At 47.7% G+C, this 18,521-nt stretch overlaps 1 protein-coding gene across 1 annotated transcript in view; it reads right to left on the reverse strand.

The window, feature by feature from the left end:
• The window catches only part of TBC1D2B (TBC1 domain family member 2B), an 87,009-nt gene extending 79,987 nt beyond the window's left edge, over positions 1-7,022 (reverse strand). The window contains exon 1 of the mRNA XM_030874852.3: positions 6,653-7,022. Within this exon, the coding sequence (XP_030730712.1) occupies positions 6,653-7,009 (357 nt within the window). The 5' untranslated portion in view covers positions 7,010-7,022. The remainder of the gene's footprint in view (positions 1-6,652) is intronic.
• Positions 7,023-18,521: the final 11,499 nt, after the last annotated feature.

Below are 18,521 nucleotides of genomic sequence, written 5' to 3' on the forward strand. Positions count from 1 at the left end.
CACACCCACCCCAAGAGGGCATGAGGGTAAGAAGTATTCATTCGGCTACCCGGTATATACAGAGCATATAATCCGTGCCTGACACTCTGCTCAGCATTAAGGCTGAAGCGGTGAACCAGGGACAAAACTCTGCCCTCCGGGAGTTGGGCTCTAGTAGGACACGGCATCAGATGCTCAAACACCAGAACAGGACTAGACCCATTTTAGGGAGCACCACCACCCCGAATCTGTCCATTCGGGGTTTCCTGTGCGGCTTGGTGAGCTACTGTTCATTGCGTGATCATGACACCTGCAGCCTCTCCGGGGACCACCTCGGCCTCCCGCCCCTGAAGGCCTCGCACATCCACGCACCCGGCACATTCACTTCACCGAGTTCCCAGGAAGAATATTTAGCAGGACGCTGGTTAGAAGCATCACTACTTTCTAATTCACCATTCCATATTGCATTCACTCTGTGAAAATGAACAAAATCCACTTAGGACTGGGCCTTCCAGGATGTAGCTAAACACCCACTCAAATGTCATTAAGACCCTACTACATAAATCTCTAAAAGAACTGAAAATTCCTAATCAAAACCCCTTCCACTCCACCAACCGGAGAGTCATTTCTACAATAACGGGGTTCTTTTCTTTCTTTGGAAGGAGGGTTATTATCTATATTTTGTTCTGCCCAGAGATGGGAAGGCTGATGATGGATGCAGGCACCTGAACAAGGAGAGCCGTCCACCCCTCAGAAGCCTCAGTGAAATGCGAGAGCTGTATTCACATCTCAACCCTGAATGCACGTGACCCCTCCCTCCATTTCTCAAGCAACGGTTTCCTCCAAAGGGGAAGGAAACTGGTAACACGCATATGAGCAAAGCAAGTGGGACATGAGAGAAGTCAGGGAAGGTGGCCATGAGGAATGCTTTGGGAAAGGCAGTCCCCGAGAGGGGTGGGGCAGGCTGTAGCCACACAGCCCCCGAGCCAGCAACCCCTGCTCAGAAACAATGGTTCTTAAGAGGCAATGGACCACGAGATCTTCAACTCTGCATTTATCAACTTTAAAACCTGTTTTCCAGTGGGTAACATATTAATATTTCAACTCTTAAAACATAAGACAAGACAATTCTCCAACATAATTAGATGAAAATACTGGATATAACCCAACCATCAGTTTGGGAGGAAAAAAAAAACGCCAACTATTTGTTAAGCCCTGCTGAAAATTCTTTGATGATTCCTACACCTCGGGCCCCAAGGCCCTCCCCTCCACCCCAGCTGCCATCGGGCATTCCTTGAGTCCCCTACACACCTAAGGGGCTCCGCTCCTGCCACTTCCTCTCCCTAGAACACTCTACTCCCCTCTCCATTTCTCCAGTCAACACCAATGTGCCCTTCATGCCTCAGCTCAAATGTCATTTCCTCAGGAAGTCTTCCCTAGCCCTCCTCCTTCCAATCTAAATTAGGACCCCCTATTATACATGCATCCCATCTCTTTCCTTTTAAACTTCACAGCACTGGTTGGTGTTCGTTTTGTTTTTATTAACGTCTGTCTCTGGGCTACACAGAAAGCTCCCCAAGGACAGGAACTGTGTTCACCTTGTTCAGTCTATACCCCCAGTGCCTAAGCACACAGAATGGGTAAGTGACAGAATGAATGAGAAGTGTCCAGGCCTTTCTAAAACACCAGAGCCAGTGAACTACAGCCTGAGGGCCTATCCAGCCTACTGCCTATTTTTACACAGCTACAAGCCAAGAAAGGTCTCTATGTTTTCAGATGGCTGAAAAAAAAAACCCAAAAGAACAGTATTTTGTGGCGTGTGAAAATTACATGAAATTCAAATTCCAGAATCCATAAACAAAAATTATGGGAACACAGCTACACTCATTCTACAGTTGTTTCTGTACTATAACAGCAGAGCAGAGTAGTCACAGAGATGGCACTGATGGAAGACCTAAAATATTTACTACATGGCCTTTTACATAAAACATTCACCCACTGCTACAACAGTGTCCTCAGAGTCAAGACTGTGGGCATGAAATACAAGAGACCTGAAAATGAAGGACCGACGGTAATCCGTCTTTTGAACCCCTGATGCCTGTCATATTTACTGGGCATTCCTTGAATGGCAGGCACCTCCATGACATGTGGTGAGAATGTCATTTAATACATTTGAGAATTCTGGCTGATCACTTCTAAAGGGCTGGAGCTCACACCAAAACCAGCGCTTACTGGGTAATGACCTTCTACTCATTCGTTGAACAAACGTCTGCCTGGGCACCTACTTTGTGCAGGTGCTGTTCTGGGAGGGCAAGGATGCAAACAGCAGTGCTTAGAGCCTCATGAGCAGGAAATAGTGTGGAGGTCACACTACCATGAGGCCTGTGTGACAAGACAGTGGGAGACAGAAAGCCACGGCGACATCACACCTGTGAGACTATACCTGCCTTTAAGAAACTTACTCATTGGGAAGCCACGAAAAATCCATGGAAAGTCAGGTCTCGATAAAAGATTTAAATAACATTTCAAGACCCCTGAGCGGACGCCCCAGGGAAGAACAGCTTAGCAGAGCCATTTAGCCAAGAAGGCTGGTTCACCACATCTATTTTGTACTGCACACACTATGATTACCCAAGCTAGCAAATGTTTGTCATTAAGCTGAGAGCAGTTTCAACACCAGAGAATGTGCATCCTTCCCACAAAAGTGCGTTAAGAATAGGGATGCATGGTTGTTCCGTTACGTGCGACTCAGAAACCAACATACACGTCCATTTGTGCACCATATGCCTTCAAGAAAGGGAGGAGAGGGAGCAGAGTGCATCTGCTGACAGTCTGATGATGCTCCTTGCTCCAGGGACCGTGGAGATCTGGCAGAGCAGGGTCATTCAAGCTTTACCCCCAGTCAGTCACATGCTCTCTCTTCCCTAAGTGCCAGCTCACTCCAGAACGGTCTCCTGTGCCTCAGATCCCAGGAAAGCTCAGTGAGAAGCCTCCAGCACCTCTACACACACACACACACACACACACACACACACACACACACACACACACACACACACACACACACACACACACACACACACAGAGGAAGCATCAGTTTCTGTCTGTTGTAGCAGTTTCCAAATGTCTAGTAACAGGTACCATACATCCTGGTAAAGAATCGGTAGGTAAAAACGTTCCTGGTGCTTTCATTCTGCATGAAAAGGACAGAAATCAAATGCAGTAAGGGAAAAACCACTACATCTTATCTAATCCCAAACCACTGAAATCCAAAGCAAAAAAAAAAAAAGGGAGACTTGTCAAAACTGATAATAGAATTAGATACTTGGCATTTTGGACACTCACTGTTCCCAGAGTCTCTACTAGCCAAGAGCATCTAAGTCTATCTTCAAGATCTCAGACAAATCACATCCCCTCTCCGGCCTCCATTCCCTCATCTGTAAAATAAGGTCCACATCCCTAAGTTTATGAATAGAAAAGCCTACCAAGAAATTCCAATATCAGCTTTCATTAAGACTCAAGCGGTAAAACATTTTGGAAAACTTCAACAAAACCACAGCTCCTCCAGAGAAGGCAGAAAGTCACTTTAAAATAAGAACCATATGATAATACAATAAGCAAATTGCTTATTTTTTTTTTCTTTTTAACCCGTCAAAAGAAATGGTATCTATAAAATTATATATAACTAGCTGAAGCTTGAGCAGGGTTTAATCCTCACTAGCCTACAATCCCCCTTAGAAATCAGGGTCTGCCCTACCGCTGAGCAGCCCTAAAGGGAAGCATTAAAGCTTATGGGAGTCAGTTCTTAGATCTGAAAGGTGAAAAGGAAGATAAATTGCTAATTTCCACTTTTACCACCATAAAATTTTTACGCCCACAATTCAGAAGGAATTACTGTACAATAAAATTCATCCTTTTTGGGGCTTCCCTGGTGGAGCAGTGGTTAAGAATCCGCCTGCCAATGCAGGGGACACGGGTTCCAGCCCTGGTCTGGGAAGATCCCACATACCACGGAGCAACTAAGCCTATGCGCCACAACTACTGAGCCTGCGCTCTAGAGCCCACAAGCCACGACTACTGAAGCCCACACACCACAACTACTGAAGCCCGTGCACCTAGAGCCCGTGCTCCGCGACAAGAGAAGCCACCACAATGTGAAGCCCGCGCACCGCAACAAAGAATATCCCCCGCTCGCCGCAACTAGAGAAAGCCCCCACGCAACAACGAAGACACAGTGCAGCCAAAAATAAAATAAATAAAATAAATTTTTTAGAAATTAAAAAATTTAAATTAAAATTTAAAAAATCCTTCTTAAAACACACCCCTACTCTGAAACCTTACATTTTGACTGTTCCCTTCCTTTGAAAAGGCTTGCCTGTGTTTCCATTTCCATTGTTTTTATAAAGCAAACCCTTTGTCTCGGGCATGCTGTCTTATTCTGTGACTAATTCAACTTTACATACCAAAATATTCCATAGTCAGTAACCTACATGAAAATCAATTTCTTTTTTTTAAAGAAATATTCTGAACATACAAAAAGACAGACAGAATAATATAACAAACACCACCTAATGCTAGAAATAAAACACTGCAAAGACACTAGAACCCCCCTGAGCACCCATTCCCACTCACGTTCCCCTCTCTTCCCAAGTGGGAACCACCATCCTGAATCCAGGGCTCATCACGCCCACACAGCTCTCCCACTCCCCATGCAGCATATGTGTTTGCATGATCTTCTTAGTCTTTACATGAATGGTACCTCTGTATGCAATCAATCTGTAACTTTGTTTTTCTTTCTCAATTTTATGTTTATGAGAGTCATCCATGTTGACACCTAGAGCTCTCATTCCTTTATGTTCACGGCTGCATAATATTCCACTATATGAATGTACTACCTAATTGGCCAAAGACACCACTTGTTGTTTCATATGGCTGCCATGTAGTGCCTACTCTGTGCCAGCTATTTTCCAGAATTCTCAAAACTAACCAATGAGGAAGGTAAGATTCCCATTAGACTGAAGAGGAAACTGGGACAGAGAGGTGGTATAGTTTGCTCAACACCTGTGAGTGGCAGATTCAGGCCACAAGTTCAAGTCAATCCAAGTCTAAAGCCACACTCCTGACACTGCATCTTGCAGCCCCACTTAGGTAGATACCTCCATCATTCAAAAAATTTTAATGAAAAAACCTGATGGAAGGCTCCAAAGTCATTTGAGAAAATCTGAAACAGGATGCTCTATTTTCTGTTTTAACAAACAATTCCACAGGAAATTCAGCTGTACACAGGGACAGTCCATATATACAGTGAGGACAAGCCTTTCTTTGGCAAAAGTCCCTGTGTACTTGCTCAGATCACTCCCAAGTTTACACCAATGCTTTCTAAGTAAGCCTGAGTTGAACTGCAACTCTGCTTGGCTTCCTTTGGAGAAAAAGGCTGTCTGCACCCACTTAAAGAAGGGATGGAAGAGCCTAAAAGAACACAGTAATCAGACTCTGCCTGAAACAGCAGGAACTGAGCTGACAAAGCTCTAAAAACGACCTGGGGAGCAGCTCCAACTGTTGCTGGCTTCGGAGATCCTGGGAACAGCCCTGTGCTCACAAGGCCAAGGGCGTCAGGCTCAGCCCACTCTGCTCTCCACTTGGCGAGCTTTGCAGAGTTTTCATACAGCCCAGCCCAGCCCTGCTGCTCTGGAGAAAGCCCAGCTTGTAATACGGAAGAGAAGCGAGAGAGAGGAGTGAGGGTGGAGGCTCACAGGAACCAGGCAGGGAAGGAGGCTGGGAGAGAGACCCAACTCCAGGCCAGGGCCCAGACGCCCAGGTGCTGGAAGCAGGAGGGCCCCTAGGAGATAATGGGATGCCCCAAGGACAGGGAAGGCTTCTCAGCACCAGAATCAGGACTTCTGACTCTAGTCTCATGCTTCTACACACTGTGTAGAAAAAAGATTACGGAAGCCTCAAATGGGCAAGGCAGAACTGGTTGAAGCAAACGTTTCCCTCCTCTCCCAGCCAAAATACGGAGCAAGCAAACAGTCTCTGCTACTTACTGTCTGTGTGACCTTAGCTGGAGTGTCTCTGCCCACTGTGGAGGAGACTGCAGTGGATTATCTTTTAAGGGCCCTGCCAACTCTGACTCTCTCGGTCTATAGCCCTGAATGCAGTAACACTTAGGAGAGGTCAGAGTATATTTCTTATAATTCCAACACCCCCACGAAGTAGATACTACTGCTATCCCCATTTTACAGAAGAGGCAGCTGAAGAGGGTAATAACTTACCCAAGGACGGGAAGCCTACAGTAATGAATGCCTGGGAGGGTTACACAGGACATCCACAGGACAGGGGTGGGGAGGGGAAGGGAGGTGGACAGAGAAGGGCCCGAGGCAAGGCACAGAGGGAGATAACGGCTCAAGGGACTGAGTAGCCCCCAGCCACTCTGGCCTAAACCCAGGTAAAGGGCTTGAGATGGGGACGGGGACAGAGTCTGAGGAAGAAGTGGGGAAAGAAAGACAGAAGGGCTTTAGAGAAAGGAGGGTATGCAAAAAGTTAGATGGTCAGAGGAGCTAGGCTGAGCTGGGCATCGGGGGCAGCCCCAGAGGCTAGGCAGGGGGAGCAGGGGAAGGGCGTGTGGGCGGGTTCCCGGGAGGCGGGTGCGGGGCTGCGGGGCGCGCTGTCCCACCTTGAGCACCGTGACGGCTCCCGCGCTGTGCACCTGGAAGTGAGCGGGCGTCTCCGCGCCGGGCTCGGCCGCCTCGTCGGGGCCCGTGTAGCTGAAGCAGGCGTCCGCGATGTCCAGGTGGCCGAGGGGCTGCGCGTCCTGCGGGTTCTTGAAATAGTAGAGGTAGCAGCGGCGCGCGTCGAACACGAACCAGCGGCTGCGGTAGCCACGCAGCGGGCCCTTGCCCGACAGCTTCTGCAGGTAGCCGCACAGCCGCGCTGGCTCCCGCCCCGGCCCTGCCCCAGGCTCCGCCGCGGCCCCCGGGGCCGCGCCCTCGCCAGTGCTACCGTCCTCCGCCCGGGCCCCCGGGCCCAGCATCGCCAGCCCACGCTCCAACCGCCAGCGCTGCGGCCCCCAGCGCCTCGGCGCCGCAGCTGAGCCCCCTCCCTTCAACCCCGCCGCTCCGCACGGCTGGCGGGCGCGCAAAGCAGCCTGGGACTTGTAGTCCCGCCCCTCCCGCCCCCTCCCGCCCCCTCCCGCCCCCAGGAGCGCCTGCCCGCACCCGGGGCGGTCCCGCAGGCGCCCCAGAGGCTGGTGCGGAAGAGTCACCCCTGGCCTCTGTTCCTTTGTGTAACCTGGGGCTCGAAACCTCGCGCTGCCGGGCTGAAACATTGTTCTATTTCTTTATGGGAGTGTGGGTACTTGGAACACGCATTTCTCAAAATTCATCAGGGGTCCCCTTAAAACTGTACATTTCACTCTATGTAAATTATACCTCACCAAAAAACTTTATTTTTAAATCTTTGCCCTGCCAGATTCACAGGCTAGTATTACAAAAATGAGAGAGCCTATTGCTTGGCGCTGAGTGGGTGCTCAGTAAATGTTTATAGAATGCGTGAATGAAAGCCAAAGCACTTCCCACCTCTCCAGACCTCAGTTCGTTCACCGATTTCAACAAATATTTACTGAACGCCTTGTATGTGCCAGGTACAGTTCCAGACACTGGAGGACACAGCAGTGAACAAGCCAATCATTTCCCTGCCCTCATGGAGATAATAGTCTAGTAAGGGAGAGAGAGAATACAAACTACATAAAGAAGACAGAAAAATATATACTGTGTTGTATACACGCTGTGATGAAATTTTAAAAAGGACTACCACTTAAATAGCATGTATTACTTACCAGTGCTTTGTATATTAACTCATTTGAATTCTCACAATAACTTCAAGAGGCAAGTGCCATTGTTTCGCAATTAAGCAAAGTAAGAGGATGGCGGGATGTAGGGCAGGAGTGGCAGGCTACGTTCCAGAGGGTCAGGGAGGCCCCTCTGAGGAGGTGGCATGGAGCAGAGACCTGGATGATGTGAGGGAATGAGCCGTGGAAAGATGTGGGGGAGAAGCAAATACAAAAGTTCACTTTACTTGAAGAAAAAAGGAAGGTCATAGCTACGTTTGTGAAAGGGCCAAATCAAAACAATATCTCATCTTCGTTTTGCATGTTTTCACACAGACACACTAACAGACGCAGGTGGAAAATCGAGCTTTCTGAAATGGACATGGATACCAAATTACACTGCTTACTTGGAGACAGGTAGCAAGAGTGAGCTTACCCCACCAGCCAACCAGCTACGGGCTCTCTGTTAGCTGCCACATGACCACCCCTTTCCCCAGGGTCCGTCAAGAATCTGGCTGGCTGGCCACAGCAAGGACACCTCTACCTTAGTGCCCTTTGGTTCTCTTTGAATGCAGACTGATGGAATTTGTTTCCTAGCTCTGCCACTAACCAGAGGTGTGACTTTGGGCAATTTATTTTACCTCTCTGAGCCTCAGTCTCTTCATCTATAAAATGGGGACAATATAAGTAGCTACTTCATACCATTGTTCTTGTAAGGATTACAAGATCATGTAAAAGTGCTTACATAGTAAGCACTCAGTATATCAATTATTATTATTATACAGTTAGCATTGATGTTCTTTGAAATCAGCAGGTTCGGAGAGGGGGCTCTAGCAGCCCCAACACATGGGAGGCCAGAGAATGCACTGCAGAGATGGGATGGGCCACCCTCAGGAGTGAGGGAACCATGTTTAATTGGGGCCTTGCCATGGGCAAGAGGGGCTGTGATTAGTTGGCTTATGGGGAAGGCAGCCAGGGTGGGAGGTGACCGGGAAATCCTATGGAAAGGGGAAGAGCTGGGAGAACTGAGACTGCAGTACACAGCTACACACAGGAGGTATACAGGAGGCCACAGGGCGGGAGTGGGGTACAGCCCACCTCCGCCCTCAGCTCTGTCAGTGAGTTGTGCAAAAGTAGGGGTGACCAGAGACTGTCGACTGAGAGGACAGAACTAAACCCTGTGGGGTATCTGGTAGAGGCAGATACCTGCTAGGCAGGAGGAAAGCATCCTTCACGGGTGGCAGGAGTGAGCGCCCCACCCTGGGCAAGAGTTTGGCCTGGCTGGCCGGGTCTGGGCAGATGGTACTAGACAAGAGAGCTTTGCCGTCCCTCCCAGAGCTGGTGTCTGTGCTTCTCAGTGGGCAAGCTGGCCTCAAGCCTGACCCTCCTGCACTTGAACTTCCACTCTCTCCCTGTCATTTTAACATGCTCGCAGGCCCTCCCCTCTTCCTTATGGAGACAACACCCCATATTATATCAAACATATTAAAATGCTCCACATCCCATAATAAACATAATTTTTGCTCTAAAAATGTTTGAAGGAATTTCTAGAATTATGCGCTGGATAGTATCTGACTACGAGGAATTCATTTTAATTTACGTTTGGCTACCATATCTTGGCAGTCATCATGTCTATTGGGAATCCTGGCTGAGTGAGAAAAAACCCAACCTATAAATTGTTTTCAAAGGGAGTGACATTTTTATGATAACTATGAAGTTGACATAATGTTACACTTTGTAGACATTTAATGAAATATTTATCAATTTTGATTTTCCTCTTTTTCTTGGGTTTTGCAGCCAATGTCCTTTTCTTAGGCTACAAACATTTCCTAGGCCCCTTGAAAGCCGGCAGACCCGGCTGCTGGACCTACACTATCTACTGATAAAAACTCTATATCTAAACTCTCCCGGTCCTTTGCCAGGCTCTGGCCAGGCCCAGAATGTGGCATTCTGAGGAGGCTGCTCAGCCACAAGCCCAGAGACCCCAGTGAGAAAAGGCAAAATGTGGAGGCCTCAAAGCCGGTGGCAACCTCTCAGCAGAGGCCTCTGGAGGGCCCCACGTCTCTGCAGAGCCAAGCAGAAGAGGCTCAAGGCTCCAGGACAGACCCCAACACCCTCTGGATCCTCCAGACTTCTCCCAGGCCCCCCTGCCCTGCCAGTTCTCTCCTGGCCACCCTGGGATGCCGGTTATTTCATAGCAAATCCTGCATTGTGTCACCCCCCATTCCTAAAGCTACAAGCTGAAGGGGGCTGGACAGTGAACCTTCATCTCGTCTCTCTTAACACCTCTCTCCAACTTTATTTTGGACAAATTTTTATATTTTATGTAAAATGCTAAACAAATGCAGCTTCAGTTTCCACTCTTTTCTAACCAGATCACCCCCATCCAGGCCCTCCTACATGGACTTTCTGGGCCTGCCCCTGGTGGTTCCTAATTCTTTGGCACCCTTCTTTGATGGCTTATTGACATTTTGCAGTTTCCGAAGTCTCTTAGATTAAAGGTCAATGTCCTGTGGTCAGATGCCAGCTTTACACAGCCTACATGCCTTCCCCCGTGTCCAGTACGGGTGAGCTTGGTGCCAGAGGGTCTGCCCTGCCTGCCCATGTGAGCCCCTGCCCCCTCGAGCCTCTCAGGAACCAGCGACCAGAAGGAAATGGCCAACCCAGGAGGAAGTGGCTGCTGTTTACTAAAAAGAGGAAATTTGAGCAGTGAACTTGGTCCCACATGGCCAGCCTCTGGGCGAACCCCAGGGAACACAGAACCAGTGACTCATCCTACTCCAGTTTCCCCAGAGATGGACAGGGGGAGAGGCCTCTGAGGAAGCACCCAGCCACATTGCCTTTGCATCTCTCAGATCCCAGGGGACAGAGCTGGCTAAGACACCAACCTGCCACAGGAGGAGCCCACAATCCCGTGGGGAGCCCAGAGAGGAACGTAGACCTTACCACCTGATATGCTGTGTGTCCTTTGGTGTGTCTGTGCCCTCTCTGGGCTGCAGTTTCCCACCTATTCCACGAGGGAATGGATGGCAAGGTGATCTCCAAGAGCCCTGCCCCACCTGCTCTGAAATGGATCAGTGGCGTGAGGCAGCTGTGAGGGCCTGTGGTCATTCTCCCTGTAGCTCCCCAGGCCAGCAGAGGCTCTGTTTTTTTGAGCCTCCATGCTCAAAGGTCTCTTGATTCTTCCAGTCATTACAACCGACCTAACCCTTCCCTTCAGAGCGCTATGTCATCCTGCAGGCCTGGCAGCCCACTCTGGTCAGTGCAAGCATTACCACTTTGCAACTTCCCCTGCCCTGCTGGAGAAGCTGCCTTAACCCTCCTGCCACACACAGATGGCACCAGTGGAGGCCTTCCGTGCCTGAGGCAGAGAGGACTGGCAGAGCTGGCTCCATTTTCAGGGGGTGGGGGGGACACAGTGCAACCTTGGTGGGGACTTGCTCAACCCGGAGCACATCTGGAGGAAGTTGGCCTGGATGGGGAGGGTACTAGAGTTCATGGGGCAAGGCTGGTGTACTGGAGCTGTGAATGGGCGGAGCTCAGGAGGGTGGCAGAGGGAAAAGGGAAAGCCAGACCATCTTCATAGCGGAAGCTGCACTGACCAGGGTGAACAGCTCCCACAGGGAAACCCCTACCACCACCAGGGAGAGGGCTGTCCACGTGCTTCCACACAGCCCTGCACCACGCTGCCTGCCCTCTGGCTGTTGGGGGGGACGGTTTCCCAAATAAAGGAGGGGCTGTGTGACATTAGGTGGATCACCCAGTCTTCCGTTGCCTCAGTTTCCTCATCTATAGAATGGGGCATAATAATAGCATTTACCTCCTAGAGCTGTTGTGAGGCTTAAACGAGATAACAAATGCCAAGCATTTGACACAGCCCCTGATGGGTGGTAAGGCCTCAGAATGGTAGCTGATTCATTTAGTAAACGTCCCCAGCCCCTCCTCTTTGCCTCCGCCTGGTGTTGAGTAATGCTGAAACTCCAAAAAGGAGTGGGCCTGGCCCCTGCTGCAGGAAGCTCTTGGTCTAGGCAGGTGGGGGAGCTTCAGACAGGGGAGCCCCCCCAAGGGAACCCTCTCGGCCTAGATTTGCCGTCTCCAGCTTCCAGGAGGCCTCATTTCCCTACCAAATTGGCAGGCAAATCTACACACCTGTGGTTCTCTTTCCTGGAGGGAAGGCATCTGGGGTGCTGGGCAAGCTCCCAGCCCCGGGACCAGGTAGCCAGGGCTCAGATAGGTAGAGGCTTGGGTGCCCCTGGGAACTGATGGGGGGGTGGAAAGCTTGCAGGGGCTGCGTGTAAGGCCCGCCTAGGAGTTAGGGAAAGCCACATTGCCCAGGAAGCAGGTGAGAACTGGACCCCAGGGGAGGCAGTGGGGCTGTAGCTGCAGAGGCCCCGTCCTTTCTGGTTACTGTCCTGTTTCTGGGCCTGGCACTGTGCCCAGGACACTGTAAGCCCTTCTGCCTTCCCCACTCACCTTTCCCAGGGGCCCTCTTGCGGTCCCCTTCCCAGGATCCCCATCCCTCAGCCAAACTTGAGCTCAGATTCTTCCTCCCTGCTCACGCAAGCGCTGGGACTGCAGCCTCCACTGTGAGGCCCAGCCTGGGAGGTGGGGGCATTTTCATTGAAGTCTTGAAGAGATGCTGTTCTGATGATAGAAGTTTAGACATCATCCTGGTTGGGTAAAGGGGTTTCCAAAGGAGTTTAAAAGGCGCTCGTGCAAGCAAAGCAATAAGGAGACAAGACCTTGGAGGGAAGGTCCCAGAAAGCAGTCAGGATGTGATAATGGGCAGTGAGGACACCCAGAAAGAGCTGATCTTGGAGTGAAGAGGAGAATGTTTTAAGATTTATTTTGTATTTTGAATATATTGACAAAATATTTATTAATTTTGATTCAAGGCATTTTTTAGGGACTTATAGAATTTGAGTAGCAAGGAAAGGAGCCCCAGGCAGGGGAGATGTCAAGAGCAAAGGCATGGAAGGCAGATGCAGCATATTTACTAGGAACCGCTGTGGGACACCCAGGTTCTGGTCCCAGCCCTGCCACTGACTTACTCTTTGTCTCAAGCAGGCCATTTCCAGTCCTGAGTCTCAGTTTCCCATCTTTACAATGGGGACAAATGGAGACAGTAATGCTACCTCGTCTACCTGTTATAAAGAGGAAAGGCAATCATATGTATGTATTTGAAGTGTTTGGCACATGATAGGGGCTCAACATCGTTATAGATCTACTGTGGGCCTCCATTTCCCAGCTGTGAAGTGAGGGGAGGGGAGACGGGGACAGGACTAAGGGAGGGGCAGCCGCAGCTGTCCAAGCTGTCAGGTGTGCCAGGACCCGTGGCGGCCATCTGGCCTCCAAGAAACTATAGAACAAGAGTTCCAACATATGGTCCTTGGCCCCTGATCTTCCCAACAGGCCCTAAACTGATCCCTACATACTCGTCCCTTCTTTAGTTCTCATGAGCAGACAGCATGTAATTTTGTAGATTTTCATTTTTGCATGGGACTCAGAACTACTCACTGGTGAGGCCAGATAATCTATAGAGAAATAAATTTACGTCTTGTTCTTGCTGCTAAAACTGAGAGGTACAACCGATGGGGGAACGCCTCTGATCTGAGGGGTGAGTTCCCTTTCCTCCGGGGTTGTCAGGACCCCACAGTCCCAGAGCAGGGGTATTCTGTGGAGTAGGTGGGGCTGGCAGTGTTCTTAAGACCATGGTAGGTCTAAGGCACTCTTGCTTTTGGAGTCTGCATCTCACTATGTAGCAAATAAATAAATGAATAAATTTAATGACACATCCACATTTGAAATTTTAAAATTATATACAATATAATATTAATATTATATATAGTATTAATTAACATTACATATATATTATATATGACATAATATTCTAGATATCTTATGTATAATACTATATATAATTTTTCTTTTCTTTGAACTTTTTAGAAATGATTACTTTTATGATTTTCCTTTGGAATAACTTGGCTTTGAGAATTCATTTAATTGACAATTGGTAACAATCTGTTGGCAGTTTTCCTGAACACTTGGGGATTCTTGTGAGGTAAGACAATCTGACCTCCAAACCATTTTCAGATATGATGAAACTTTTATGAATACTAAATGAAGCGGATGCAACAATATATTGTATAGACATTTATTATGCATTTGTTGTGATTTTGCAGTTTTCTCCTTTTGGACTTTGGAGCCAATAGTGGTAGAGTTGTTTTGTTGTTGGTGTTGTTTTTCAGGTCTCAGACTTTTTTTTTTGAGTTGTGAGTTAAGTTTTATTTGGGGCAAAATGAGAACTATAGCCCAGGAGACAGCATTTCAGATAGCTCTGAGAAACTGCTCCAAAGGGGTAGGGGGGGAGGTCAGTATATACATGATTTTGGTGAACGGTGGTATGTGCAGCCCATTTTTGCAGAGACTTGCTGCTGATCACGAGGAGCAGATGTCACCAATAATGATTTTAGTGCTTTTCTAGACACTAGGAGATGCAAGAATTGGGCTCATAAAATCTTCTGAAAATATCTGGCCATCTGAAGGATTGTTGTGCCAGTTTTTCCCAGTGCCCAGAGGGCCTCTTTCCAGCCCTTGTAAAGTTCTCAGTACCTGGCCATTGTCCTGTGAATGAAACAGAGCTGCCTGTTTGGTGGGAAGACATCTGTAGGGAGCATCTCTGGGTACTGCCCTCCTACCCCAACAGCCATGATCTATAGGTGAAAAGGTGAGCTTGCTCAGTGACATCAAGGGGCCGAAAGAGTCACGGTAAAATTGCTGACCTCTCTGAGTCAGCATCAGCCCCCTCCCAGTTTTTCTTGCAAGCTGGGGGCCCCCAAATGTCTGAGCTTGGATATATTATTTATTCGTCTATTCGTTCATTCAATATTTCCTGAGCATAAATGACTACAACCCCTAAAGAAGGCAATTTGGCAACATCTATCAAAATGACAAATGCAAATACCCTTTTGACTGAGCAATCTCTCTTCTGGGAATGTGTTCCATGGATGTACTCACTCTTATGTTTAATCAAATCTGTATAAGGTCATTCACTGCTGCATTGTTGGAAATATAAACACACTGGAAACAACCCAAATGCTCGTCAGTAGGGGACTGGTTACAAAGATTATGGTGCAGCCATGCAGCTGTAACAAAAAGAATGACATCCCTCTATGTACTCTTATGAAAGGAACTCTAAGATATATTACTAAATAGTTTTACAAAGCAAGGTGCAGAACACTGCATAGGATTCTACCCTTATACAACAAAGGGAGGAAAATAAGAATATACATATTTACTTGAATATGCATAAAGAAACCCAGGAAGAACATTCAAGAAATGAATAACAGCGGTTCCTTGTGGGAAAGAGATGGAACTGGGTAGATGGGGGTTAATGCCTAGAAGGAGAACATTTTTACTTATACCTTTTTTACACTTTTTATTTTTAAAAACCATGTGGATGGATCACGAATTTGAATGATAATTTAAAATATACCAGGACTTCCCTGGTGGTCCAGTGGTTAGAACTCCACCTTCCAGTGCAGGGGGTACCAGTTCGATCCCTGGTTGGGGAGCTAAGATCCCACATGCCTCACGACCAAAAAACCAAAACATAAAACAGAAGCAATATTGTAACAAATTCAATAAAGACTAACAAAAAATGGTCCACATCAAAAAAATAAAATAGGGCTTCCCTGGTGGCGCAGTGGTTGAGAGTCTGCCTGCCGATGCGGGGGACGCGGGTTCGTGCCCCGGTCTGGGAGGATCCCACATGCCGCGGAGCGGCTGGGCCCATGAGCCATGGCCGCTGGGCCTGCGCCTCCGGAGCCTGTGCTCTGCAACGAGAGAGGCCACAACAGTGAGAGGCCCGCGTACCGCAAAAAAAAAAAAAAGAGTGGCTACCATAGGGAAAAAAATAAAAATAAAAATAAAATAAAATAAAATGTACCTATTGAGCATCTAACTGTGCCAAGCACTATTCTAGGGACAGAATACAGTGGAGAATAAGGCAGACAATCTGATAAAAAAGAAATGGGATCATTCATTCTCCACTCACTACCATTGTGGAACAAATTCTAATGGAATAACTAACTAAGGGGCACGAAAATGCAGTGTTCCTAAACTAAAATGAACATATGACTAGAATTTACTGAAAAGCCCACTTTGGCATTCTACCCAGGAGGCTGGCTGCCAGCAGCACTTGGCCATGTACTATGTTCCCACTGCACAGGCTCAAGAAAGAAGGAATGGCAGCGTTAGTGCTGGGGTTCTGGCCATACTCAGTGGGTTTTGGAAAGACACTGACCCTGAGCATCTTTCTGGAGAAATCTGAGTGCTCTCCTCCTGAGAAGGTATGCCAGACTGAGCATCCTCGGGAGAGAGTAATTTAATGGATAATCCATTACCATCTATTGGTCCTACAGGAGAAGCATGACCTTGATGAAGAACCTAGGACAAGGAAATTTTGATGAGACAGACAGAGACTTAGAATTCTGGGGACTTCCCAGCAGGGGGATTGACTTGGAGCTGGGGCTGATGTTTATTGCATGTGCACCATGCCTCCCCACCACTCCCTTGCATCGGATCAGCTCACTGGATCCCCAAACCCTACCAGGTGCACACTTTTTCTCCCTTTCATTTTTACAGATGAGAAACTGAGACACAGCAAAGTGAAGTACCTCCTCCAAACTCACAAAGCTGGCAAAGGGGGAGCCAGGATTCTTAAGTCGCTTAGTCTGACTGCAGAGCCTGAAACCTCTTAGTTCCTCTCTGGACACCTCTGGGCACCCAGGGTTGGAGAAGGAGGACGGGGCTGCTCCAGGGTCCTCTCTCTGTCCCAAGACCCAGCCCTTAGTAGTTGAGCACAGGTGATGAACTGAACAGTGGGATGTGGAACACTGTCAGAGAAAACCCATCCCCAGTCTTTCACAGAGTTCTCTTGATGCCTGCAAAGCTGGCTTCAACCCCTCCTCACCCCCATTTCCTCTGAGTATAAATATAGACTCTCCTTTATTTGCCTGACCTTGGAATCTTCACATCTGTCCTGCAGCCATCCTGGGCTCCCCCTTCCAGTACACAAAACCTTTGTCTTCTTATGCAAATGGCCAGGTTCTGCTCATAAAAGTGCCCCACCTAAAAGGGAGGTGGAGAGAGAACACCTCATGGAAAATTGTAGAAACACGTTTCTTTGTATTTGAAGACCTTCAAGACCTCATGTTGGCAGCAAACCAACTCTGGGTCAGACCCCAGCTTCCTTGGCCTTTTTTGGGCCATGGACCTCTTTGGTATCTGGTAAAGCTCATGAACTTTTTCTCAGAATAATATTTTTAAATGCAAGAAATAAAGTACATAGAATTACTGTGGAAATCAATCATATTGAAATAAGCTTATCTAAATATCTGTGATGTAGTAATACGATGTGCTTCTTTATTAGCATGTTAAATATCAAGATCCAGCTTTGGGTCTAATTATTATAATTTTGGGGTAATGAGCAAAATCAATATCTCAGGATGTCTGCAGCAGCTGTAATGTGATATGAAAATATCTGTGATTTCCTTTGGTGACAAAGTCACAGGTGTTACGAACACGAATAAGATTTGTTCTCTGCACTCACCATGGAAGGAAATGCTGAATTTCAGTTAGAGATTGGGGAAGATAAAGGTGTAATCCACTCCTACACCTCCCCCACCCCATATTAGGAAATTCCAGTCCTTTCTAGTTTGGCCCTGGGGTTTCCATTATGACCCCAGTATATCCCTGGCTTACATCTGTGACAGGAAGACCATTTCGCAAGTATGTGAATCCTTCTCGGTGTCCCCTGGCTGGAGTTGATTCCTCTCTGTCAAGGCTGGAAATTTTTATAAAAGTGATGTTCCCGGTAGCTGACCCTCGGGAACACTTGCTATGTGCCCGTGGGCCTGTCCTGTAGTATTTCACTCCATCGACAGGTGAGGCAAGTGGATGCCCTGCAATCCTTTTTACAGAGGTGGAAAATGAGTCTCAAAGACAGGGAATGAGCTGTCCAGGTTGAGGTTGCAGGAATGCCTCATGCCCTGACCTTTCCTCTAAATCATATGTATCACACACTTGCCATTGGTATTTTGATTTTGATTTGAGAATGACCATGATGAAATTATAATAATAATAGTAATAACAAAAATAGTTACCAATAGGGGAGGACCCACTGTATTTCCGAGTCATTACATCATCATCATCATCATCATAAGTAATAGCTAATGCTGATAGCTTACGTTCCAAACTCTGTTCTGAAGACTTAATGCATTTTACCTTCCAAACAACAGGTCGTGTTCTTCCTCCCTGTTTCAAAGATGATGACACTGAAGACCAGAAAAATTAAGCCATTTGCTCAAGGTCCCATAGCTGGTGAGCTGGAACTGGAACCAAAGAAATATGTCTGTAGCGTCCTCATTTTTTACAAATGAGCTGTTTTGTTGAAGTAGAACATATACATAGAAAAATGCATAGATCATGAGCACAGAGCTCAGTGAATTTTCACAAAGTGAACACACTCATCTAACACACCACCCAGATCAGGAAATAGAACATGATCAGCACCTAGCAGCTCCTCACCCTTTCCTGGTCGTCATACATTCCCCAAGGTAAACACTGTCCTAACTGCTATTGGTATTGGTCAGTTCTGCCTGTTTCGGAATTTATATATATGTTCCCTCATTCTTAACCATTATGCTGTCTCGTT

The sequence above is a fragment of the Globicephala melas genome, chromosome 2 (assembly GCF_963455315.2).
Source record: "Globicephala melas chromosome 2, mGloMel1.2, whole genome shotgun sequence".
Lineage (NCBI taxonomy): Eukaryota > Metazoa > Chordata > Mammalia > Artiodactyla > Delphinidae > Globicephala > Globicephala melas.